The sequence below is a fragment of the Oncorhynchus clarkii genome, chromosome 24, assembly GCF_045791955.1.
Source record: "Oncorhynchus clarkii lewisi isolate Uvic-CL-2024 chromosome 24, UVic_Ocla_1.0, whole genome shotgun sequence".
NCBI lineage: Eukaryota > Metazoa > Chordata > Actinopteri > Salmoniformes > Salmonidae > Oncorhynchus > Oncorhynchus clarkii.
The window spans coordinates 22,086,712-22,111,032 of NC_092170.1; the positions used below are offsets into that span (position 1 = coordinate 22,086,712).

The window sequence follows — 24,321 nt, forward strand, 5'->3', positions numbered from 1 at the left end:
AACAAAGATAAATTATATGAAGAATGATAGTAAAATGCTTTGGGGCACCTTAAATGAAATTTTGAGAAAAAAAAGCCAACTCGGCTCCTTCATTTATTGAATCAGATGGCTCATTCATCACAAAGCCCACTGATATTGCAAAGCACTTTAATGACTTTTTCATTGGCAAGATAAGAAAACTTAGGGATGACATGCCAGAAACAAATGTTGACACTACACATCCAAGTATATCGGACCAAATTATAAAAGACAAGAATTGTACTTTTGATTTCCATAAAGTCAGTGTGGAAGAGGTGAAAAAATGATTGTCTCAACAATGACAAGCCAATCAACAATGACAAGCCACCGGGGTCTGACAATCTGGATGGAAAATTACTGAGGATAATAGCAGACAATATTGCGACTCCTTTTTGCCACATCTTCAATTTAAGCCTACTAGAGAGTGTGTGCCCTCAGGCCTGGAGGGAAGCTACAGTCATTCCGCTACCCAAGATTAGTAAAGCCTCCTTACCTGGCACAAATAGCCGACCAATCAGCCTTTTACCAACCCTTAGTAAACTTCTGGAAAAAATTGTGTTTAACCAGATGCAATGCTATTTCACAGTAAACAAATTGACAACAACATTTCAGCATGCTTATAGGGAAGGACACTCAACAAGCACAGCACTTGACACAAATGACTGATGATTGGCTAAGAGAAATTGGTGATAAAATTATTGTGGGGGCTGTCTTGTTAGACTTCAGTGCAGCTTTTGACATTATCGATCATAGTCTGCTGCTGGAAAAACTTGTGTTATGGCTTTACACCCCCTGCTATATTGTGGATAAAGAGTTACTTGTCTAACAGAACACAAAGGGTGTTCTTTAATGGAAGCCTCTCAAATATAATCCAGTTAGAATCAGGAATTCCCCAGGGTAGCTGTTTAGGCCCCTTGGTTTTTCAATTTTTACTAACGACATGCCACTGACTTTGAGTAAAGCCAGAGTGTCTATGTATGCAGATGACTCAACACTATACTTGTCAGCTACTACAGCGACTGAAATGACTGCAACACGCAACAAAGAGCTGCAGTTAGTTTCAGAGTGGGTAGCAAGGAATAAGTTATCCCTAAATATTTCTAAAACTAAAGCATTGTATTTGGAACAAAACACTCACTAAACCCTAAACCTCAACTAAATCTTGTAATAAATTATGTGTAAACTGAGCAAGTTGAGATGACCCTAGACTGTAAACTGTCATGGTCAAAACATATTGATGCAGTAGTAGCTAAGATGGGGAGAAGTCTGTCTATAATAAAGGGGTGCTCTGCCTTCTTAACAACACCATCAACAAGGCAGGTCCTACAGGCCGTAGTTTTGTCTCACCTTGACTACTTTTCAGTTGTCACAAAAAAGGACTTTGCAATTGGCTCAGAACAGGGCAGCACGGCTGGCCCTTGGATGTAAACAGAGAGCTAATATTAATAATATGCATGTCAATCTCTTCTAGCTGAAAGTGGAGGAGAGTGACTTCATCACTACTTTTATTTCTGAGAGGTTGAATGCACCGAGCTATCTGTCTAAACTACTGGTACACAGCTCGGACACCCATGCATACCCCACAAGACATGCCACGAGGTCTCTTCACAGTCCCCAAGTCCAGGACAGACTATGGGAGGCACACAGTACTATATAGAGCCATGACTACATGGAACTCTATTCCACATCAAGTAACTGACACAAGCAGTAAATTTGATTAAAATAAACAGATTAAAAAAACACCTTATGGAACAGCGGGGACTGTGAAGCAACACACACATAGGCACATGCACACACACACACAAAAAAAACATCTGTAAATGTGAAATATGTAAATGTATTGTAATGTTTTTAAAATTGTATCAACTGCCTTCATTTTGCTGGGCCCTAGGAAGAGTAAGCAGCAGCTAATGGGGATCCATAATAAATACAAATAAAGACAATATTAGCTGGAAGTTAACCACACCTGTTCTCAAAATGTCATCCTTGTCTGCACACAAAAAAGAGACACCAATGAAGGAGATGTATGGGATAATGGCCAAGAATATGGAACACACACTCTGAAGAAAAAATACTTAGATACAGTAGCCTACATTGTAAATTAAGGGTAAGTATTTCCATAATAACAATTAGCAGGAAACAGTCCAAGTCCAACTAAGTTGGCAGCCCTCTCTGGGAGCATGTCATAGTAAATAACTGGTTGAGCTGATAATTCAAACACACTCACACAGTTTTCTTTACTTGCTGACAGATTCCAACATGGTTCTCAGCTCTCTGACTGAAACAGTCTCCAAACATCTTCTCCATTCGAAAGTGTCAAAGACACAACAACCGATAAAATCAGCTAATAATAAATACAATGTGCAGAAGCTCATACCATATTATGGATACCAGATCATGTTTATTCGTACCTATGTTAGAAATCATTAACAATGAGTAAATCTGGACAAACATTTTGAAATTTTCAAAGATCGATCACACATATACATACCTATCTATTGCTCCATCTGCCAATCCGTGTCAGCCAACCTTAGCAGCAAATCAAAAAGGCAGGCAAGTGGCTTACTCCAAGGAAAACACCCTTATCAGACTTTGGAAGTGATTCAATATCCACCCTCTCCAGCATGAAAGACTCCTTTGGCTCTGAGACAACCTGCTGTGTCTGTCTGTGGGGTCTGTAGTGCCAGGTAACACTCAGCTTATGCAAATACTTCCTCTACCTCGCTCTGTCTCACTCACCCTCCCTCTCTCTTTCTAGCACTCTCTCCTCCTCACCTACTCTCTCTCTATCATGCACACTCAGTCACTTATACAGCCCAATAAATGGTCATTGGGGATACATGGGGATGTTGATTCTCTAAAGGGGGATGTGACACAGAACATTTAACCCATTTTATAGGCGGCAGGGTAGCCTAGCGGTTAGAGCGTTGGACTAGTAACTGGAAGGTTGCAAGTTCAAATCCCTGAGCTGACAAGGTACAAATCTGTCATTCTGCCCCTGAACAGGCAGTTAACCCACTGTTCCTAGGCCGTCATTGAAAATAAGAATTGTTCTTAACTGACTTGCCTAGTTAAATAAAGGTAAAATTTAAAATAACCCAAATAATCACAACTAGACCAGAAACCTGTGCTGCCCTAGGAATGCCCAACTTAATACCCATTACACATGATACATTATGACTGGCTATAGGGGTTTAAAACATTAGGAAATTATTGGAAGAGGACATACTACATTGCATATACTATGACCTGCCATACAGGTCAATTAAATGGCCAAGCTTAACTTTCCATTTAGAATACAGAGAATTCATTAAGCACTGTCTAATCTTCCACTACTTAAGTGAGTAACCTTTATCTAAATTGCATTAAACCAGCTTAAGGTTTTAGCAGCTCTTCTTGGCATTGGTTGCTCTGTGCTGTACACAAACATTAGATTCTGAGCATGTACAGTACAGAGAAGTGACATGAATGGGCTGAACCTCTCTTTTCATTGGTCTGAACACAGTCACCTTACTGTGTTTACATCCTTTTTAAAGCTGCTTTATTAGGCTGCCCAACATAGTGGACAGCTGCTTCTCTACTGAATGACAAATACACTTTCATATTTGTATATCTTTGTCTTCCTATTAGAGCTCATTGTACAATTTAATTGTAGGCTTCTAGAAAACAAAGATACACCGTCTTCAGACCTACTGCCCTCGAGTTCATGTCCTCTAGCTCCAGTCATCACTGTTACTTACCAACAAAGGAAAATACCATTAACTATCACTAGTGACTAATGGTAATCTCATTAGGACTCCTAAGCTCCTGATTTGATTTTTCACTTAAATCGCGCAACAGGAGTGTGAACAACAGGTGGAATTATAGGTTGTAGTGTAGCCAGAGTTTCTAATTCAGCTGTTATATAGTGACATAAGTCAGAGGGATAAATCACTATTAAAATCATCTCACTGTGATGGAGCAGCAGTGAGCAGGAAGAGACTCCAGGGATTTTCAGTTTCTCGAAGCTCAAGTAATTTATTAAACCCAACCATACACATCAGGTCCTCAAAGCTAGGGACTGCAAACACAGTTGCACTTCTACATTATGGTATCTCTCCGCTCCTGGAGGACTTATGTTGTGTTCAGAAGTGGGAAAATTGGAAAATAGTACAACTTGTAAACTGGGAGCAATGAGTGTGCATTCACATGCCTTCAACTCATTGAGAACACCAATTGGCTGATGGCAAACAAGCTGTAGGCTGTACTTTCAGTTTATGGTTATCATGCTTCTAAACAAAAGGAGTTAACATGTTAGATGGCTTTTTCTAAATGTTTTGTTGCCTTTAACTGCAGAAAATGCTGTTAGAGTTAATTTCCTTAGTACTGTATGTGACATCAGCATTCAGCATGTGGGAGAAGTCGGAGCTCAGATGGTAGACAAGTTTCCCACTAGTAATTAGCAGTTGGAGGGGTGTTCAAGTGGACTTTTCCCAGTCCTATGCTGGTATTTGAAAAGTTGCCTAAAGCGTGAGGAATACTGATGCTGAGGGTTCATAATGAGGATGACTGGCTACTATTCTGAACTGTGTGCTGAGCTTTCTGGCACCCACAGCTGCTGAGGCATCACCCAAGTGATGTTCCACAGAGTGGAAGAGAAGTCCAGTGGCTATAAGAATCAGGCTGGTTCCCAGACTTGCCCTCAACAAGATCAGCAGCAGACTCCATCTACCATCCTCTGACCAGCTCTCTCCAATCAAGCCATGAACTGACCCCCTCCATCTTCAGAGGATACAGCTTTAAAGACATGGCAACTATTGGTTGACCTGTCATGATTGCTCATTTGTTTGCTAAAAGCGATTAACTAGATGTTATGAACACAGAATTATATTTGAGATTCCTGAAGAACATGCTCACAGTCACAGATCAGCTCTCTGATCTCACATCCCTTCAGCCTTGCGTGTACCCATATTGGCCCAAACTCCAATAAATACACACTTAATTTGTCCATACTGTACGCTGCTTGGTCCCCAGATGATTTCAGTGTGACTGGAATAGTTGTGTTGCACTAGAATTGCCCTCAAATGACAGCTCTGGCACACTGTCCCTAATGCCCACTAACGAATGAGGCAAGTAGCTACCCTTCCAATGGGATCCCATTAGACTGAACATAAGGCGGTTATTGGATGAGGCTTTGGGATGAGCTGTTCTCCTCAGTTAGCCAATTCCACTCTTACCGACCTGCCAAATCCATTTAGCTGGGGTAGGGGTTAAATGGGGGTAACCCTAAACCCGTGGTCCAATAAGGACCCATCTGGACCCTAGCCATGGCCCTGTCAACCCCTAAAGCAACATCTCATTAATGTGCCAATCCAAACCTCACCCAGCAGTGAGGGTGTGGCTAACAAGGACAGAGGTAACATTTGCATTCTGAGTTAGATTTTAACAAACAAGGGCTAGAACCTTGTACCGGAAGAAATCGCTCCATTCCGCAACACTGCAATGTTTCCATAAGAGACAAAACAATTGGATAGGTAGACGCACTTTATTCCTAAAACAGAAGCTGCACCATCTGTAGCGGCACACATTTATATTTACACACATATACACACAATTCTCTAAATCTGTCATATAAAATATATAATCTGACAACCTGTACCTCATATCCCATTTATCTGAATGCATTGAATTACTGTGCAACAGACTCCGCCACTTTGGCTGAGCTGTAAATCATGTCCACTCAAAAGGAGGGGATATAAATGCCCAGCCTACTTAAATCTGTACATCAGGGCAATACCCTTTGAAAAAATAATACTCTAAAAGTGGCCTACAGCAAATTCACTTGAGCGGGTTTTGGTTCTGTAATTGAGAAAATTACTTTACATTTTAAACCAATTCCTTTTAAAGTGAAATGGCAATACACAACCTTTAGATTTTTTATATATAAAAGATAAAGAAATACAAATGACATTTAAAAACTTACAATAAATAATATATAATAAATAATATATATATATATGCAGGCATTTCATTAAGATAAAATTTTATCAGAAGATTGAAATCTAAGATTATTAAAAAGACTATTCTTCTTTATGAAAAGTCCCTTATCATCCAAAATGGACACTTGGCATTTGATTGATAGGCTAGGACACCTCCAGTACTGCCATGGAGAAGCAGGCTGGGGGGGGGGGGGGATATTCCTTATGGCCATGCCCCCAACCTGCAGTGTTGAGGATCCATCCACTTCAGGGAATCCCCTACCATTTGTTTCATGATGAGGTCCATAGATCCCCCTTGATATCCTTGTTCAGAGCATGTTCATGATAAAGTTGTACATCTGGTTGAGCACCACAAAGTGAACAGGCAGACAGGAGCGCCGGTCCTGAGTGGCAGGGTCACACGTCAGCCAGGAGAGGGCGTTGTACTGCTCCAGAACAAACCTTTCAGGGGAAGAGAGCACATCACTAGGTATAACTAAATATACATTCAATTCACCCCTTTTTTCTGCCTATCAAATCAATGTATTGCCCATTTGTTATTTCATATGGCTTCCATTCCATTTGAGCAGTGTACCTGAGCACATCTGAGGTGTGGTTGGAGTCCAGAGGGTGGGAGTGTTTGCTGTGGAGGAGCTCGTCTGATTGGACCGAGGACACGTGGAGGTGCAGGGAGGCCTGGGGAGGGACGACAGAAGGTCAGCTAGAAGAACACCTGAACATCACACCAGTTACATTAGAAAAGGGAACCATTCAAATGACAGGACTCCTGATCAAGTACACATTTAAAGCATAAATGTGATGCTGAGTTTTAGGACCCGAGAAGAACTTAAGCCTTTGCGAGCAGGTTAACTGTCAGAGGAGCGGTAGATGGGTACCTTGAGGAACAGTGGGCACTGGTTCTGTGCCTGGGGGCAGGCTGACCAGAACCAGTCAGGTAGGGGGCCAGCCTTGGCAGTGGAGATGAAGTAGCCCAGAGCCATAGGCTGCTGCAGGATGTTCAGGGCCTCCTCATGGGACTCCATACGGTCTGTGCTTTGGCCCTGGAACACCACCAATCAACAACACCACCAATCCTTATTCAACCCTCATTTACCAGTCGTCAGGTAAGCATACTCCTGCTGGTAGTGTTGTGGAGGGGCAGAGAGGGGCTTACCTTGCTGCCGTCTCCCCCCTGGTGATAGTGCCCACCCGGGGAGTGAACAGGGGAGGTGGTGGGGGAGTTAGGCAGGATGTTGATGAGGTCAGGGTCCACCATGTCGTTATCAAACAGGTCAAAGATGCCCATCCCATCTGAACCATCTATGGAGAGCGATAAACACAAAGAGTCATTCAATACTATATCCCAGTAGCTTAGACAGAGAGCTGCTCTGTCTCCCTGTTTCGGGTAACATCGCCCTGTGTAGAGCCAGACTACAGCCAGAGCCTAGAAATGCATCAACATCTACAGTGTGTGTGTGTTACTGACCAGGGTTTATGGGGTTGAAGGCGATGTCTAGGTTCTGTTCGGTGGTGCCGTTGTTCACCTGCACCATGGCCGAGGTGGGGAACACCAGGATGTGGGTGCAGGACGTGTCCTGAGGAGTGCTCAGCTGGGACGTCTGCATGTTCAGGGTGGTGCTGCGGCCGAACACTGAGCCTGTCGACACAGAGTCTACACACAGCAGAGAGAGGGGTTACCACGATACAGACATCAAAAACATTTCAGGAAACTCAGTGGACTCAGACGGGGGAAGCAAGGGCGCATTGTGCTGCCATCACTCAAGGTTCAACTTTTGTTCGTTTTTACCTGGCATGATGACAAAGGAGCCTTGAGGCTCCATGGCGACCAGGCAGGCGCTGAGGATGCTGGGTGTGTCTGCGGCAGAGATGCCACACATCCTGCAGGTCTCCTTGAGGCGCTTGCTGAGAGACTGCAGGTTCCTTCTGCTCAGTAGAATACTCCAATCTGGAAAACAGAGGGAGATGTCATCAGTCAGGGCACAACAATAAATATATTGAACAAAAATATAAATGCAATACGTGACAATTTCAAAGATTTTACTGAGTCACAGTTCATGAGGCAATCAGTAAATTGAAATAAATTCATTGGGCCCTAATCTATGGATGTTACATGACTGGGAATACAGATATGAATCGGTTGGTCACAGATACCTTCAAAAAAAGGTAGGGGCGTGGATCAGAAAACCACTTCAATGGCTGTGCGAAGTTCTGGATATTGGCGGGAACTGGAACATGTTGTACACGTTGATCCAGAGCATCCCAAACATGCTCAAAGGGTGACATGTCTGGTGATTATGCATGCCAGGGAAGAACTGGGACATTTTCTGCTTCTAGGAACTGTGTACAGATACTTGCGAACATGGGGCTGTACATTATCAAGCTGAACAATGAGGCGATGGTGGCGGATGAATGACACGACAATGGGCCTCAAGATCGTGTCACTGTATATCTGTGCATTGAAATTGCAATCGATAAAATGCTGTGTTTGTTGTCCACAGCTTATGCCTGCCCATACCATAACCCCACCACGGGGCTCTCTGTTCACAAAGTTGATATCAGCAAACCACTTGCCCACACGACGCAATACACCCCTCCCGTGTGTCATCTGCCAGGTACGGTTGAAACGGAGATTAATCTGTGAAGAGCACACTTCTCAAGCGTGCCAGTGGCCATCGAAGGTGAGCATTTGCCCACTAAAGTCGGTTACAATGCAGTCCGGTCAAGACCCTGGTGAGGACGAAGAGCAATCAGATGAGCTTCCCTGAAATGTTTTCTGAGTTTGTGCAGAAATTCTTTGGTTGTGCAGACCCAGTTTTATCAGCTGTCCGGATGGCTGGTCTCAGGTGATGCCAGAGGATGTAGAGATCCTTGGCTGGCGTTGTTACATGTGGTTCCATTCAATTCTCTGGCAACAACTCTGGAGGACATTTCTACAGTCAACATGCCAATTGCAGACTCCCCCAACTTGAGACATCTGTGGCATTGTGTTGTGTGACAAAACTGAACATTTTAGTGACCTTTTATTGTCCCCAGCAGGGGTCTTTTGGATCATCAAGGTATATGCAAGGACTAGCCAAATCTTACCTCATTTGCACACACTGTATATAGACTTTTCTATTGTGTTATTGACTGTACATTTGCTTATCCCATGTGTAACTGTGTTGTTTGTGTCGCACTGCTTTGCTTCATCTTGGCCAGGTCGCAGTTGTAAATGAGAACTTGTTCTCAACTGGCCTACCTGGTTAAATAAGAAAAAAAAGTGCACCTGTGTAATTATTATGCTGTTTAAATCAGTTCTTAATATGCCACACCTGTCAGGTGGATGGATTATCATGGCCAAGGAGAAATGCTCACTAACAGGGACGTAAACAACAACAAATGGAGAGAAATAAGCTTTTTGTACATGTGAAAAATGTCAGATCTTTTATTTCAGCTCATGAAACATGGGACCAACATTTAACATGTTAGGCTTATATTTTTTGTTCAGCGTCAATCTCCCCCGTCTGGTGGAGTTTGGACTAGTGTGGCATACCTCGTAACTCTCCGTGGCCCATTCTGCCCAGGCGGCCAATCACCACCCTCCAGGGTAGTGATGTCACCTGCACCAAGCCTAGACACCACTCCCACAGCTTCTGCAGGCCCAGTCGTCTGGCTGAACCCTTTTTCCTCCGAGCCCTGGACAGAGGACACAACAAACAGTCACGAAAGAGAAAGATACCTGAATTGAATTTGTTTGCATGTCAAGTGTCTACCATTTGGCAGGTTGTGTGTGTGTGTGTCACTGACCTGTTAGGCACGTCGATGCTGATGATGCATGTCTCCAGAAGCTCTCCTGATTGGTCAGTACAGGAGGCTAGGAGCCAGCGCTGGTCATGCGACAGGCAGTAGCCCACAAACAACACATTGTACTTCTGAGAGGCCTCGCCAAACGTCTCCCCTAGCTCTGTCTGCTTGTCCTTGATGGGTGCCAGGATGAACGGTGGTGTGTACAGACGCAGACATTCTGGCCTCTGCACAGGTGTAAAAGTCAAAAGGTCATGGGTCAAACCAATGGTTCCTTATGTTTCACTTAGCAAGCTGTATTTAGTAAGCAATTGTCTTTATTCAACAGAGCAGTGGTCTCTTGGATCATCAAGGTATATGCAAGGACTAGCCAAAGACCAGGATGTTATATTAAACAGACCATTCACATTGTGACCGTTTCTAAAAACCGATCAGCAGTCTAAATCAATCCAGTAATAATATTTGAGAGGTTTTGTGCAGTTTCCTATGTGCGGTTTACCTCTGTGCTCCTCAGTGCCATGTCAATGGCCAGGCCTGGGCCGAAGCCCGTCAGAGCCTTGATGTTGGTGTTGCAGGGGAGGGGCCGTCTGCACTGCGTGAACACTGAGAAGGCCAGGGACTTGAGGTGCTGACCGTACAGATGGCGCTCCTCAATGCGCACAGGCTGCAACAGGTACTGACAGGGAATGATCTGACCAACAAAACATATTGTTGGAAACAGCCTTTTTAAACACACCAACCCCCACAGGGGTTTGAGATAACTTGTCTGTAGAGCCAATGTGCTGAAGATAAATGTGAATGGTCTGCAGTCTGGCTACATGTGTCAAGTCCTCCATTACCTGCACAGACACACAGTTTCTGATGTGAGGCGGCAGGAACTGGAGCATCTCCACATAGCAGCGCAGCAGACCCAGTGTCCACACACTGGAGTGGGTGTCCCTCTCCCCGTCCTCGTAGCTGAAGGGGTCCACGATGTAAACCACAATGGACGGCGGGAACGTCACAGCATGGGACTCTCCGTCTGTAGGGACGCCCACCTTGTCTCTCTCCAATGTGCTGTAGAGAGAGCAGCAGTGGCGTCAAAGGTCCAACAGCCAATAATCAACTAGCTTTAAGTATTAAAGACATTTAGCAGGCCAAAAGTCTGGTGCATAAAAATGGGAGAGATGGGTAAGGTGTTGCAGTCGTAATTCAACCTATTCCAAGTGCGAGTCAATTACAAATGTGGGGCTACAAGTGGTGCTACAGAAAATCATTTAAACTCTGTGTGACTAAACCTGAGGATGCAAGGATGGTGGGGATTACATACGTCTCTACGGGCTCAGTGCTGGCCTGGGGCTGGTTGGCAGTGGGGCCATTCTCCCCTGCAGTCTGAGGACACGACTGGGGCCCATTCTGGGAGACGCTGCCCTGCAGGCCTGATGTCCCGTATGGTGTGTAGGAGCTGGGCTTGGCCGACGGCATTCCTACTCCCCCTATCCCTCCCATTGCCTGGGGGCCTGTGGAGGAGGGTGGGGTGCTGTTGGTGTTGGCAGGCTGGGCAGTGCTGCTGCTGGTGGAGCTCTGGGGACCTGAGGAGGGGGTGGTGGAGCTGGGGGACTGGGAGGAGGAGGACTGAGGGGAGGCCACAGTGGGGCCACGCTGGTTTAACAGAGAGCTGTCCAGAGACTGTCCAGCCAGGTATGGAGCTGAGGAGAGTAACGAATAAGTAAAGAAAAGATAGCCAATGTCAAATATTAAACTCAACTCAGAAAATAACCAATAAATTACATTGAATATTTGCTTCTTGTACAAGCCACATCAAAAATTATAAACCCAAAAGAGATCCCATCTCTTATTCAGTACAATCTCCTGAAATAGAAGATGGCAATCTAATGAAGACGTACCCAGGTCATGCCGGCACACTTGGGCATACAGTTTGAGTTTGCTGAAGGCTTCGCTGTTTCCATTGCTGCTGGCCATCTTGAGAAACCAGTCACTGAGAGGCTGCTCTGCCCGGTTCCTGCCCTCTGCTGTACCAACCCGCAATATTCCATCTGCATGAGTCTTACAGATTGGTCTGTGCTGACCCAGTCGACAGGCCTGCAAAGAGGAAAAATATGGGTAAATGTATCATTTAAAAAATAAATTGTTTTATTAGACTATCGAGGTTGTCTATGTGCGTGAGAGTGTGTGTCCCCGCTTACCTCATACGCGGCCGTAAGGTCCTTGAAGAAGCTCTTAGCCCCACGGAGCAGAGCCTCATTCTCGGGACAGATGACTACATATCCCACGTCCCTGTGGGAGCCGAAGGGGTCCAGCAGCAGCTTTTCCCAGTAAGGCAGGCCGAAGGGCGACAGCACCACAAAGTCATACTCATACCCCACCAGGAAGGTAGGGATGGGGAGGGGCTCTGGAGACTCGTCAGTGCCTAATGGTTCAGAGAGGAGGGACAGTCAGACTCATTGCAGAAGGAGTTGAGGGTGGCAGGTAACCTAGCGGATAGGACCGCTGGGACAGTACCTGAAAAGTTCGCTGTTTGGAATCGACTAGGTGAAACAATATATTGATGTGCCCTTGAGCAAGGTACTTAGACCTATTTGCTCATGTAAGTCGCTCTGGATCAGAGCGTCTGCTAAATTACAGAAACAAAAAAGTTAAAAAATAAATGTAGGTTGTCACATTAAACACTTGTTTCTGACCCAAAAAATCCTGATAAATCTATATGATCATTACATATTTAAAGCGCATGTGATACCAGGGATGGAAAATGCTTTGTGTAAACTTAAACCAGATATAAAGTATGTAGAAAAGATAATGGACCTATATATTTTTATATAATATTATATTTGAGAACTACAATCACCAAAATAAAAGCTAGACAATAAGGGTGAACTAAATTTAATAGTATGGATTCTGTCATTATGTTTAAGCAAAAGAACACAGCATTAACAAAGTCAAAATTCATGGATTGCAGGAAATTATATTTCAAATGGCAAAGTTTTGTCAACTCCATGACAAAATGTAAAATTGAAGGAAATTTGCATTAAACTGCAAGATTCTCTCAGCTCCAATGTAAAACGTGGAGTAGAATAGCACAAAATGGGCCTTTTTTTTCCAGTTCTCAGCTCCATGGAGACATTTATAGAATTCTATTCAATTCGGCCACACCAACAGGCCACCACCTAAGCCTGTTTTTGATCCAGAAAAAACCCTGTATCTTTATGTATTATTATTGCTTGATTTTTAAAAGTCCTCGTGTTTACCGTAGGATCCCCTGCCGGCCATCTTGTGAAACTGCTGCCAGGTGAGAGGTCCCTGAACGCCCCAGGAACGTACGCTTCTCTTCTTCTGGATGGCATCTTGGAGTACAGGCTGAAGGGAGAGCAACACCCGCAGCACGTCCTGAGAGAACAGCCTGCTCACTTCTGCAGCTGGAGGGGGAGACAAGAGGGTGGGAAGGCTCAGAATCATACATCTAACCAAGAAGACTGGGTTTTACATAAGAGGAGTAGGAAGAGAGAGGAAAAGAAGTAAAGAGTAGGAGGGTAAACAAGTTTGTGCATTATCAATGAGTGAAGGAGCAGACTCACCTTTGCATTTAGGCCAGTTGTGTAGACACGTACTCTTAACCAGCACCTCGTCCACCTTGCCTCCTGACATGTTGTCCATGAACTGCCGGCCATGCTCCAGAGCCATGTAGCAGTCGTTATAGCAGTCCCTCTCCTCTACCCGTAGAGAAGAGTGAGAGGGGCCGGAGGACAACGCCTTGGGATACTCCACCCCAGCCATGCGGGAGAATGGGTTGGTGCACTGGTCCTGCAGCAACAGGATGAGCTCGTCTGGGGGCCTCTCGGTGGGGTTGCCGGTCCTGTGAAGGGAGGCAGCGCGCAGCTCCTGGAAACGCCTCTCAGAGTCCCGGCCGGCGTCCGAGCCACGCCCCACTACGTCCAGCTCATCCTCCAGGAAGAGACCGGCCGAGCTGCCGTAGCGACGGTTGACCACGGCGCTGAAACCACAGGTGCAGGGGTACTGGGCCTCGCCGTTGTCGTTAAGATACACGCCCACATCAGCGCCACGGATGTTCATGTTGCACACGCACACGCAGCAGCTGTCAAAGTTACAGTCCTTGAAGAGGTTCATGACGGACTCAGAGAGGATGAGGGTGACGTAGAGGCTGTGGGCCTCAGGGATGGAGGGCACAGTGGCTGGCTCCACTGAGCTGAGAGGTCGGCAAGTAGAAGGGGTGGAGGCAGGCGAGTAGAGGTCAGAGTTGTCGTATTTGAGCGATCCCTGGACACTGGCAGGCCCTCTTGGGGTGCGTGGGGTACGGGGAGTGCGTGGGGTGGGGGCGGAGAAGCGGGGTGTGGCCGGGGAGGGCAGGATGCCCGTGCCGCTGTTGCTGGGTGGGGCACTGTTGGACATGAAGGGAGTGTGGGTCTGTGGTGTGTAGCTCTGGTAGTCTGGCTCCACACTGGGGATGTTACTGAAATAAGGAGACAACAGCACACACATTAAAACCCCTGACACATGTGGGTATATGAGACTTGCATAACTCAAGAGGACCAGTCTGATTGGTTACCCGTCTTTGGTGAGGAGGCCCATGGTTGGCACAGGGGGTATGAGCTCCAGTTTGCCCATGTTCCAGCTGGGTGTGTAAACACAGTCCTCTGGCAGCTTGATGGGCATCATACACTGACTGGGCAGCATCTTCAGCGGAGCAAACATGGAGCAGCCCGTGAATGCCTTGCACGCCTCTGACTTATAAACAAACGAGAAGTCCTGGAGGTATAATGTGGGAAGAGAATGAAAATAAGCCACTAACACTTCAGCAAGTCTAAGCTAAGAAAAAGTATTGAAGCAGACACCAGCATGAATAGACAGTGTCAGTCTTATATATATATTTCTTATAAATACACTTGTATTTTCCTACAAGCACCGGCTTGGATAACCTCGGAGGGAAAAATGTACTTAACTGCAAGTCATTCTGGATAAGAGTACCTGCTAAATGACTAAAATGTAGAACTTCGACGCTAGGCTGAAGTGTTCAAAGGCCAACTAAAGGCCCGGTGCAGTTAAAAATGAGATTTTACTGTGCTTAAAGAAATATTTCCACACAAGGTTAAAATAATACTGTAAAAATGATAATGTAAGAACTGTTTGAAAAGACCACCTGGAAATTCTGCCCGTTTTGGTGGGATGAAGTTTGCAACTGGATCCAATACTTCCTGACGGGCCACCCCCGGGTGGTAAGGGTAGGCAACAACATATCTGCCACACTGATCCTCAACACAGGGGCCCCTCAAGGGTGCGTGCTCAGTCCCCTTCTGTTCTCCCTGTTCACCCATGACTGCATGGCCAGGCACGACTCCAACACCATCATTAAGTTTGCCGGTGACAACAGTGGTAGGCCTGATCACCGACAATGATGAGACAGCCTATAGGGAGGTCAGAGACCAGACCGTGTGGTGCAAGGACAACAACCTCTCCCTCAACGTGATCAAGACAAAAGGAGATGATTGTGGACTACAGGAAAAGGAGGACCAAGCACGACCCCATTCTCATCGACAGGGCTGTAGTGGAGCAGGTTGAGAGCTTCAAGTTCTCAACTGGTTCTCACATCAACAAACTAACATGGTCCAAGCACACCAAGACAGTCGTGAAGAGGGCATGACAAAACCTATTCCCCCTCATGAGACTGAAAAGATTTGGCATGGGTCCTCAGATCCTCAAAAGGTTCTACAGCTGCACCATCGAGAGCATCACTGCCTGGTATGGCAACTGCTCAGCTTCTGACAGCAAGGCACTACAGAGGATAGTGCGTACGGCCCAGTACACCACTGGGGACAAGCTTCTGCCATCCAGGACCTCTATACCAGGCAGTGTCAGAGGAAGGACCTAAAAATTGTCAGACTCCAGCCACCTTAGCCATAGACGGTTCTCTCTGCTACTGCACAGCAAGCAGTCCCGGAGCACCAAGTCTAGGTCCAAGGATCTTCTAAACAGCTTCTACCCCCAAGCCATAAGACCCCTGAACATCTAATCAAATGGATACCAAGACTATTTGCATTGCTCCCCCCTCTTCTACACTGCAGCTACTCTGTTGTTATCTATGCCAGTCACTTTAATAACTCTACATATTACCCCGACACTGGTGCCCTCGCACATTGACCTTGTACCAGTACACACTGTATATAGCCCCGCATTTCACTGTTATGTCTATAGCTGTTGTATTCGGCACATGTGACAAATAAAATTTTATTTGATTTTTTACCATTTCAATTGAAAACAATAACAGTAAGGTACTTAATTATCACCCAGAAATGATTTGATATCAAGATGAAAATGGCTGCATTGGGCCTTTAAGTTACCTTGATCTCAGAGGGCTTGGGGCTGCAGAAGCCTTCCTCCACCTCCATCTTGTAGTGGCTGCTAAACTGGCTCCCATCCAGCAGAGTGAGGCCCACCCCGGCCTCCAGGCCACCGTAGTCCTTGCCCCCAGTGTTCATGGGGGAGTAGCCTATGATGTGCTGCTCCAGGGAGGGAGGGGTGGGGAACATCTTGTGCAGGTCAGCTGAGCCTGGGGACAGGAAGGTGAACGGGGGAATCACCCTATTGTTTGGTAAATTAATGTAGGATACAGTGATGACCTAAAGAGGAACTTTAGGGAAGGAATTGGAGAAAGGGAACATACTTATGCAGGACAGAGGGTCCAGATTTGATGTTTTGTGTTCCTTACTGCCAAACTTGTCTCCATGAACTCCTGCTCTCCTGGATCCAGGCTGCTGGGGACAGAACATTTAGAATGTTTTTAACAGGCTTTGATCAAAACATGTAGAGATATTTTTTAAGACTTTACACAATGTTATGTTAGCAAAGTATCAACGGGAGATAAGGAAACAGACAAAAGGATATGTAACCCAAACAATGTCCCCCCAATGTAGATGAGAACTACAGTGCCTTCAGTAAGTATTCATACACCTCTTAATTTATTCCACATTGTTGTTATAGCCCGAATTCAAAACTGGAGTAAAAAAATAATTCCCACCCATCTACACACAATTTCCCATGACAAAGTGAACAAATGTTGAGACATTTTTGTAAATCTCATTTAAATAAGTATTCACACCCCAGTCAATACTTTGTAGAAGCACCTTTGGCAGCATTTACAGCTTTGAGTCATCATGGGTATGTCTGTATCCGCTTTGCACATCTGGATTTGGGGATTTTCTCCCATTCTTCCTTGCAGATTTTCTCAAGCTCTGTTAAGTTAGATTGGGAGCAGCAGTGGACAGCAATCTTCAAGTCATTCCACAGATTGTCAATGAGATTCAAGTCTGGGCTTTGGCTGGGCAACTCAAGGATTTTCACATTCTTGTTCTGAAGCCAATCCAGCCTTGCTTTGGCTGTATGCTTGGAGTCGTTGTCCCGGAAGGTAAATCTTTGCCACAGTCTAAGGTTGTTTGCACAATAAAGCAGGTTCTTATCAAGTATTTACCTGTATTTGGCTCCATTCATTCCCCCCCCCTCTATTCTTAGTCTTCCAGTCCCTGCCGCTGAAAAGCATCCCCATAACATGATGCTGACACCACCATGCTTCACAGTAGGGATGGTGTTAGATGTGTGATGAGCTGTGCTTGGTTTTCTCCAGACATTGCGGTTTGCATTCAGGCAAAATAGTAAATGTTTTGCTTCATCGGACCACATTATATTTTGCCTTATGCTCAGTCTTTCACATGCCTTTTTTCATGCCTTGTGCTGTCATGTGCCTTTTTCCTCAGGAGAGGCTTCTGTCTGGCCACTCTTCTATAAAGCCTAGATTGCTGAAAGGCTGTATAGACTGTAGAGACCGATATCCTTCTGGCAGGTTCTCCCATCTCAGCCAAGGAACTCCGTAGTTCTGTCAGAGTGTTCATTGGGTTCTTGGTCACCTCCCTGACCAAGGTACTTCTTGCCGGGTTGCTCAGTTTGGTCAGACAGCCAGCTCTAGCCAGAGTCTGGGTAGTTCCAATTTTTCAACACTCTAGAAATGATTTTATACCCTTACCTAATCACAATTCTGTCTCTACGACATCTACCGACAGTTGATTCAACTTAATTGTGTAGTATCAGTTCTTACTTGCACGGTCAACTGTGGGACCTTATATAGACAGGTGTGTTTCTTTCTAAAATCAACTGAATTGGCCATAGGTGGACTCCAATCAAGTTGTGGTAACATCAAGGATGATCAAAGGAAATTTGATGCTCCTGAGCTCAATTTGGACTGTCATAGCAAAGGAGTCCATTTAATTTTCAATAAATGTGCTAAAATCTCTAAAAACACGTTTTAATTTTGTCAGTATGGGGTAGTGTGTGTAGATGGGCGAGAATTTGTATTGAATCCATTTTGAATTCAGGCTGTAGCACAACAAAATGTGGATTAAGTCAAAGGGTATGAATACTTTCTAGAGGCACTGTATACTCTACTGACCGCTAGCTCGTCTTCGTCTGAGTTGAAGAGGTTGTCCAGGTCGTTGATGGACACAGCCAGGTCTGTCTCATGGATAAGGCTGGTGGAGGGTACAGGCTTTCCACCAGCTGCACCCTGACCATCTGCACACACACAGAGAAAGACAAACAAAGGAAGTCCCCTCAGTAACCACTCTGGATGACCATTTTATTGACATTCCAATCTTTTATAGTTTTACAGGAGTGATTAAAACAAAGTCTTCAACAAGAAGGAAATGCTCACCATCTGCTGAGGTTCCACTGCCATCGTCACCCTAAGAGAAACAAACCCCAGCATAAAACGTGTTATTCTCTTGGCATCTGCTACATCAGTGGTTCCCAACCAGGGGTACTAAGACCACTGGGGGTACTTGAGAAGACTCATGAAACCATAAGCTTACTGGTAAAATGCACGAGAGAGTACTTCAAGGGGTACTACGGGCAAAGCAAAATTCAGTTGGTGGTACAGTAAGCAAAAAAGGTTGGGAACCACTGTGCTACAGCATCCCATAAGCAAAGGCGTAGTATACACGTCAGTCAACTGAAATAACAAATCCTACCACATTAGGTAAGATTAGGAAAAGTGTATAGGGATAACTATGGAATTAATTATTAGAAACTCATGTTTGATACTCACCTTGTGTCTCTTGCTGGTCTCTCTGTCCGAGCCAGGTTTGTCCTTCTTGTCAGTGAAAGTGAACTCCTCGTCTCCCTCCACGAAGGCGTAAGGGTCTGGCTCCTCCTCCTGATCTTCGTCAGCCATGGCAGCCACCAGGTGGCTGTTCCTCCTCTGGGTGTAGGTCCTCACCAGGTCTTCAGACACCTTCAGAGGCCTGCCAGAGCCAGACATCAATCTGAGAGGAGACAATGTTACATAGATGATCAATAATCATGTGAAAGGAGGGGAAACTGCATATATAATGCTCCAAGTGGATGTACACAGAGAGAGAGGGAGAAACCAAATATCTATCATAGCCACTCGTCACCTTGGTGCTTAAAGTAAGGTTTATCATTAAATGTTGAAAGAGAGGAGGGGTAGTGTACTCACTCTGTGACAGAGACAACGTTCTCCTGCCCTCCTTCCCCGGAATCATCCTGTAGTTTGTCCACAGGCAACAGTGGTGTGAAGAAGTCAGAGGTCTTCTTCCGTGGCAGGTTGAAGTATTTCCAGGGGTTGTGGGCAGAGTCTTCGTTGGGGTTTATGGCTGATCCCACATAGACAGTGGGTTCCAGGGAATCAGGGTAGGCAGGTGGGAAAGGCAGAGGCAGGGGCTCCAGATGGGGCTCGTCAGGCGAGGTCTTTTGGGGAAGCAGGCAGGGCTCGGAGGAGGGGGGGTAGAAGTGTTGGTGGATGGGCGTGGAGGAGCTCTTCATGGCCCCAGGGTCTTCCTCCCCGCGCTCGCAGGGGTGGGGACTGAGAGGAGGGGGCTGGGGGGAGCCGGCCAGGTCTTGGAGGGGCCTGTGGGTGTGCAACATGGGGGCTTTGGAAGGGGCCGTGTCCACGTGGTGCAGGCTGGGGTAGGGGTCCTCATCCTGGGTTCTCATACACAGCCTCTGGGGCTCCATGGCCTGCTCCTCAAACACATAGCTGCGGTGGTGGAAGGGTGTCTGGGGCCTCTTCTGCTGCTTCTCCCCCTTCTCCAGCTTCTCGCCCAGCTTGTGTTTGGGCAGCGGCTGTGAGGGCTGGCCCACCGACGGGGGGTTTCCTGAGGTGCTGCCTGATCGTTGCTTCTGGTTTTTATGCCTGGGGTAAAGAGAAATTATTTAAATAGCAATTTACTGAATGTTCACTTCCAAGGTGTCTGTGATTAAAACAGATCCCCTAAAGCAGGGGTGTCAAAGTCAAATGGACGGAGGGCCAAATAAAAAAATCAGCTACAAGACGAGGGCCGGACTGTTCGAATGTTCATTGAAAAATTTTTAAATGACGCATATAGTCTAGTGAACCTAATTGAACCTACTGAAAACCTAACAAATATATTACAATATGATCAGATAAATAAAGCAATATTTTCTTATGGCTCTGTCAGTAATCTTTAATTTTCAACAGACACAAAAGACAAATTTCCTTTATATAAATATCCCCATAACATGAACATTAAATGAAAGAAACCGGTATTCAAGGCACCATCAGTAGACTATATTTTCTATTTTAGCAAAAGTGGGCTAAATTTACTTCAAAGAAAAAACAATAATAGCAATTTTCTATCATCCACTCAACTGAAATATTTTTAAAATATAATTGGATTGAAATACAAAAAAATAAAGTGCAAAAATCTATTAATCAAAAACAACACTTTGTTTAAGGAGAAGTAACATGCAGTGAAAACAAATATTAAATTTTAACTTTTAAACTTGAACTGAGTAAAAACTCTAAATATGTGATTGCACAGTAATGTTCACTTGTTTGAGGTTGAGGGTGATACTTGGTGGTGTCCCATCTTTTCCACAAGTTCATCAATGTTCGGGGTAAGGCTCTGAGCTGAAGAAATCCTCAGAATTGAGTGGAGGTGTTCAGCAGTAAGTCGACTTCTGTGTGATGTTTTGTTCAGGTTCATCAAAGAAAACAGTTGTTCACACAGGTATGTGCTGCCAAACATAGACAACGTTTGAGCAGCCTGGATGCGCAGCTGGGGCATTGTGCCGGGGAGGAAACGGGCGAACTCCGCAGCACCCACTGCCGCATATTTTGCCCTCAGTGCATCATTGCATTGGAGGTCAATCAACTCCATTTGGAGGTTTGGTGGTGAGCTTTCCACGTCAACAGCAAATGGGTTACCGAGCAGTTCCAACCTGCTTTTTTGTGCTTCAAAGTCAGCAAATCGGCGTCGAAAGTCAGCGGCAAGCATACCTATTTTATCAGCCAACTGTGTGCTCGGGAACGCACTGGTAGAGAGCTTCTCTTTCATGGTCTGGCAGCTGGGAAAGTGGCTCAAATTTTCTTTCCGCATCTGCGTCTCCCACAGAGTCAGTTTGGTTTTAAATGCCTTCACTGTACTGTACATATCAGAGATGACACGATCCCGACCCTGCAGCTGCAAGTTTATTGCATTCAGATGACTCGTAATGTCACACAGAAAAGCCATTTCACACAGAAACATTTTGTCTCGGAGTTGTGTTGTGTCTTTCCCTTTGCTGTCCAAGAACAGACAAATCTCCTCACGAAGCTCGAAACATCTTTGAAGCACCTTTCCCTGGCTTAGCCATCGCACCTCTGTGTGATAAGGCAAATCACCATGCTCCGTTTCTAACTCCGTCAGAAATGCCTTGAACTGGCGGTGATTCAAACCTTTGGCTCTGATAAAGTTAACTGTGCGCGTGATGATGCTCATTACATGCTCCATTTTCAAGGCTTTACCGCACAACGCTTCCTGGTGTATGATACAATGATAAGCTGTCAGCTCACCTGTCGCGTTTTCCTCTTGCATCTTTTCCCGTATCTTCGCCACCAGTCCGCTCCTGTGTCCACACATCGCAGGTGCTCCGTCGGTTGTCAAACCCACGAGTTTTTCCCAAGGCAGCTCCATCTCATTTACACATCTTGACACCTCTTCATACAAATCATGCCCCGTAGTTGTGCCATGCATAGGACGTAAAGCCAAAAACTCCTCTGTCACGCTTAGGTTGGAGTCCACTCCGCGGATGAAAATTGACAACTGGGCAATGTCAGAAATGTCGGTGCTCTCATCCACAGCCAAGGAATATGCAATAAAATCTTTTCCCTTTTTCACAAGCTGCTCTTTTAGATTGATGGACAACTGGTCTACTCTCTCGGCAATGGTGTTTCTGCTCAGACTCACATTTAAAAAGAGTTGCCTTTTTTCTGGGCAAACTTCGTCACAAACTTTAATCATGCAGTTTTTGATGAAATCCCCCTCCGTAAATGGCCGGGCTGATTTAGCGATCTCTTCTGCCAAAATAAAACTGGCCTTGACAGCAGCCTGGCCTTGTGATTTGGCTTTTTTGAACAGAGCCTGTCGAGATTTGAGGCCTCGTTTTAATTCCTCTGCCTTTTGTAGCCTTTGTTCCATGTCCATATTCTTGTTTTTGTCCGCGTGTTTCGTTTCATAAGATTTCATCAGATTATACTCTTTCAGTACCGCCACACTTTCTCCACACAGAAGACACACAGGTTTTCCAGCTACCTTCGTGAACATATACTCCGACTCCCACCTTGTTTGAAACCCCCGGTTCTCAGTATCCACCTTCCGTTTTGCCATTTTTGATGGGTATCTGAAAGTTAATTTTACTGTGATGCTGACGACTGCTGTGCCAATAAATATTGAAATGAAGCAGCCTACTGCTCGGTGCGTCACCTTTGCATTGTGGGAAATGTAGTATTGGTGCGTGTAAAAGATCTGCGGGCTGCCGGCTTGCTGCGGGCCGGTTCTAATAATAAATCAAGATCATCCCAGGGGCCGTAAAAAACCTTCTTGCGGGCCGGATGTGGCCCGCGGGCCTTGACTCTGACATATGTGCCCTAAAGCATGCATTCCCAAACTGGGGATGTGATTCTTTTTTTTTTTATTTTTTTTTTTACATTTTCAGACAGTCCATTTATATTTTCCAACAGGGCTATACACAAGGTTTTTTCCCCTCGCTTGAGTAGCCTTGTTTCACTGACAAAAACTAAATTAAACCATCTAGTGTTCAGCGAAATAACACCAATGTCAAATACAGGTAGCCTAGTCAAATAATTAACATCCAAACACATTAAACATTACTCTCTCGTGGGAATTCTACTAACGGTCCGTATGTAGCCAAACGTAGCTGCTGCTCTTTCCGTCTGCTCCAAAATGGATGAATGATAAAAAAAATAAAAAGAAGCAGCAAGGCCCGCATCCATAGAGACACATACCAGCTCTACTGGTAGTACTGCTACTACCAGCAGTACTACACCTGCACCTGTCGACGACAAGCTGTTCTGCTTCCACGAGCACATCCAATGCTAGCATTAGTAATTCTACATGTTGTTAACCCAGCTAGCATGGACACTGACAGTTGTGAATCTGATGCAGCCGAAGAGCTACTGCCCCCTTACCCGGGAAAGCACCTTACAGACAGGGACGATGGACCATCGAAGAGGCGCAAATACGATAACTACATCGATTTGGGGTTCACTTATATTGGGAGCAGTGCCTTTCCTCAGCCAGTGTGTTATAGGTGCAAAAGGTACTCTCACAACTCAATGAAACCTTCACTCTTGCGCAGACATTTAGAAACAAAAACATGCCAATTTAAAAAAAAATAAGCCACCGGAGTTAGAGAATTAAGATGACTTTCAAGTAGTAAGACACATATAAAAGCAACAGATACCATTAATAAGAAGGGGCTAGAAGCGTCTTATATGGTGAGCTACCGAGTGGCTAGGACAGGCAAGCCCCATACTATTGTGGAGGACTTGATTCTTCCTGCTGCTGCAGATATGGCTGGGGGAAAAGGCTCCAAAAAACTATACTAACAATGCCTTCATCAAACACTGTTTCACGATGCATCAGCATCATGGCAGGAGATGTTTTGAAACAATTACTGCTGCGCATACAAGCCAGTGAATTGTGTGTTACAGCTGGATGAGCCAACAAACGTGGCAGGCCTGGCACAGCTCCTGGTATATGGTGTTTATGGGGGTCAATTAAGGAAGACCTCTTATGCAAACCACTGGAAATTATTTTTTAAAGTACTGGAGAGCTTTGTGACATCAAATGGACTTTGGTGGTCAAGATGAGTTGGTATCTGTACTGATGGCGCAAAAGCCATGACAGGGAGACATAGTGGAGTGGTAACGTGCGTGTAAGCAGTTGCTCCTGACACCACTTGGGTACACTACAGCATCCACAGAGAGGCTCTTGCTGACAAAGGACTGCCTGACAGCTTGAGATATGTTTTGGACACTACAGTGAAAATTGAGGCTATGATTAAGAAGTTGGAGCTCCTCTCTGTCTGCATTAACAAGGACAACAGACAGGTCTTTCCATCATTGTATGATTTGTGCAAATGAACTCAAGCTTACGGACAATGTCAAATGTGATATACAGTGGCTTGCAAAAATATTCACCCCCCTTGGCATTTTTCCTAT

The 24,321-nt window shown here is 45.3% G+C and overlaps 2 protein-coding genes across 4 annotated transcripts in view; both read right to left on the reverse strand.

Annotated features, from left to right (window-relative positions):
- The window catches only part of LOC139382722 (autism susceptibility gene 2 protein homolog), a 33,573-nt gene extending 30,961 nt beyond the window's left edge, over positions 1 to 2,612 (reverse strand). For both annotated transcript variants that reach the window (XM_071126827.1, XM_071126826.1), the window contains exon 1: positions 2,510 to 2,612. The gene's annotated coding sequence lies outside the window, so the exon portion shown is untranslated. The remainder of the gene's footprint in view (positions 1 to 2,509) is intronic.
- A 3,388-nt stretch (positions 2,613 to 6,000) lies between these two features.
- LOC139382537 (mediator of RNA polymerase II transcription subunit 13-like) overlaps positions 6,001 to 24,321 on the reverse strand; it is a 33,775-nt gene continuing 15,454 nt past the window's right edge. Inside the window, exons 9-30 of one of the 2 annotated variants that reach the window (XM_071126637.1) lie at positions 19,294 to 19,989; positions 18,883 to 19,099; positions 18,490 to 18,520; positions 18,229 to 18,350; positions 16,453 to 16,540; positions 16,130 to 16,338; positions 14,341 to 14,540; positions 13,352 to 14,244; positions 13,025 to 13,192; positions 11,966 to 12,189; positions 11,666 to 11,861; positions 11,089 to 11,467; positions 10,619 to 10,835; positions 10,279 to 10,470; positions 9,783 to 10,006; positions 9,529 to 9,671; positions 7,783 to 7,941; positions 7,462 to 7,647; positions 7,150 to 7,295; positions 6,872 to 7,036; positions 6,571 to 6,671; positions 6,001 to 6,437 (exon numbers count right to left, since the gene is read on the reverse strand). In XM_071126637.1, the coding sequence (XP_070982738.1) occupies positions 6,305 to 6,437; positions 6,571 to 6,671; positions 6,872 to 7,036; positions 7,150 to 7,295; positions 7,462 to 7,647; positions 7,783 to 7,941; positions 9,529 to 9,671; positions 9,783 to 10,006; positions 10,279 to 10,470; positions 10,619 to 10,835; positions 11,089 to 11,467; positions 11,666 to 11,861; positions 11,966 to 12,189; positions 13,025 to 13,192; positions 13,352 to 14,244; positions 14,341 to 14,540; positions 16,130 to 16,338; positions 16,453 to 16,540; positions 18,229 to 18,350; positions 18,490 to 18,520; positions 18,883 to 19,099; positions 19,294 to 19,989 (5,089 nt within the window). In that variant the 3' untranslated portion in view covers positions 6,001 to 6,304. Of the gene's footprint in view, positions 6,438 to 6,570; positions 6,672 to 6,871; positions 7,037 to 7,149; positions 7,296 to 7,461; positions 7,648 to 7,782; positions 7,942 to 9,528; positions 9,672 to 9,782; positions 10,007 to 10,278; positions 10,471 to 10,618; positions 10,836 to 11,088; positions 11,468 to 11,665; positions 11,862 to 11,965; positions 12,190 to 13,024; positions 13,193 to 13,351; positions 14,245 to 14,340; positions 14,541 to 16,129; positions 16,339 to 16,452; positions 16,544 to 18,228; positions 18,351 to 18,489; positions 18,521 to 18,882; positions 19,100 to 19,293; positions 19,990 to 24,321 lie in introns of both variants that reach the window. The other variant, XM_071126636.1, reaches the window with a different exon arrangement.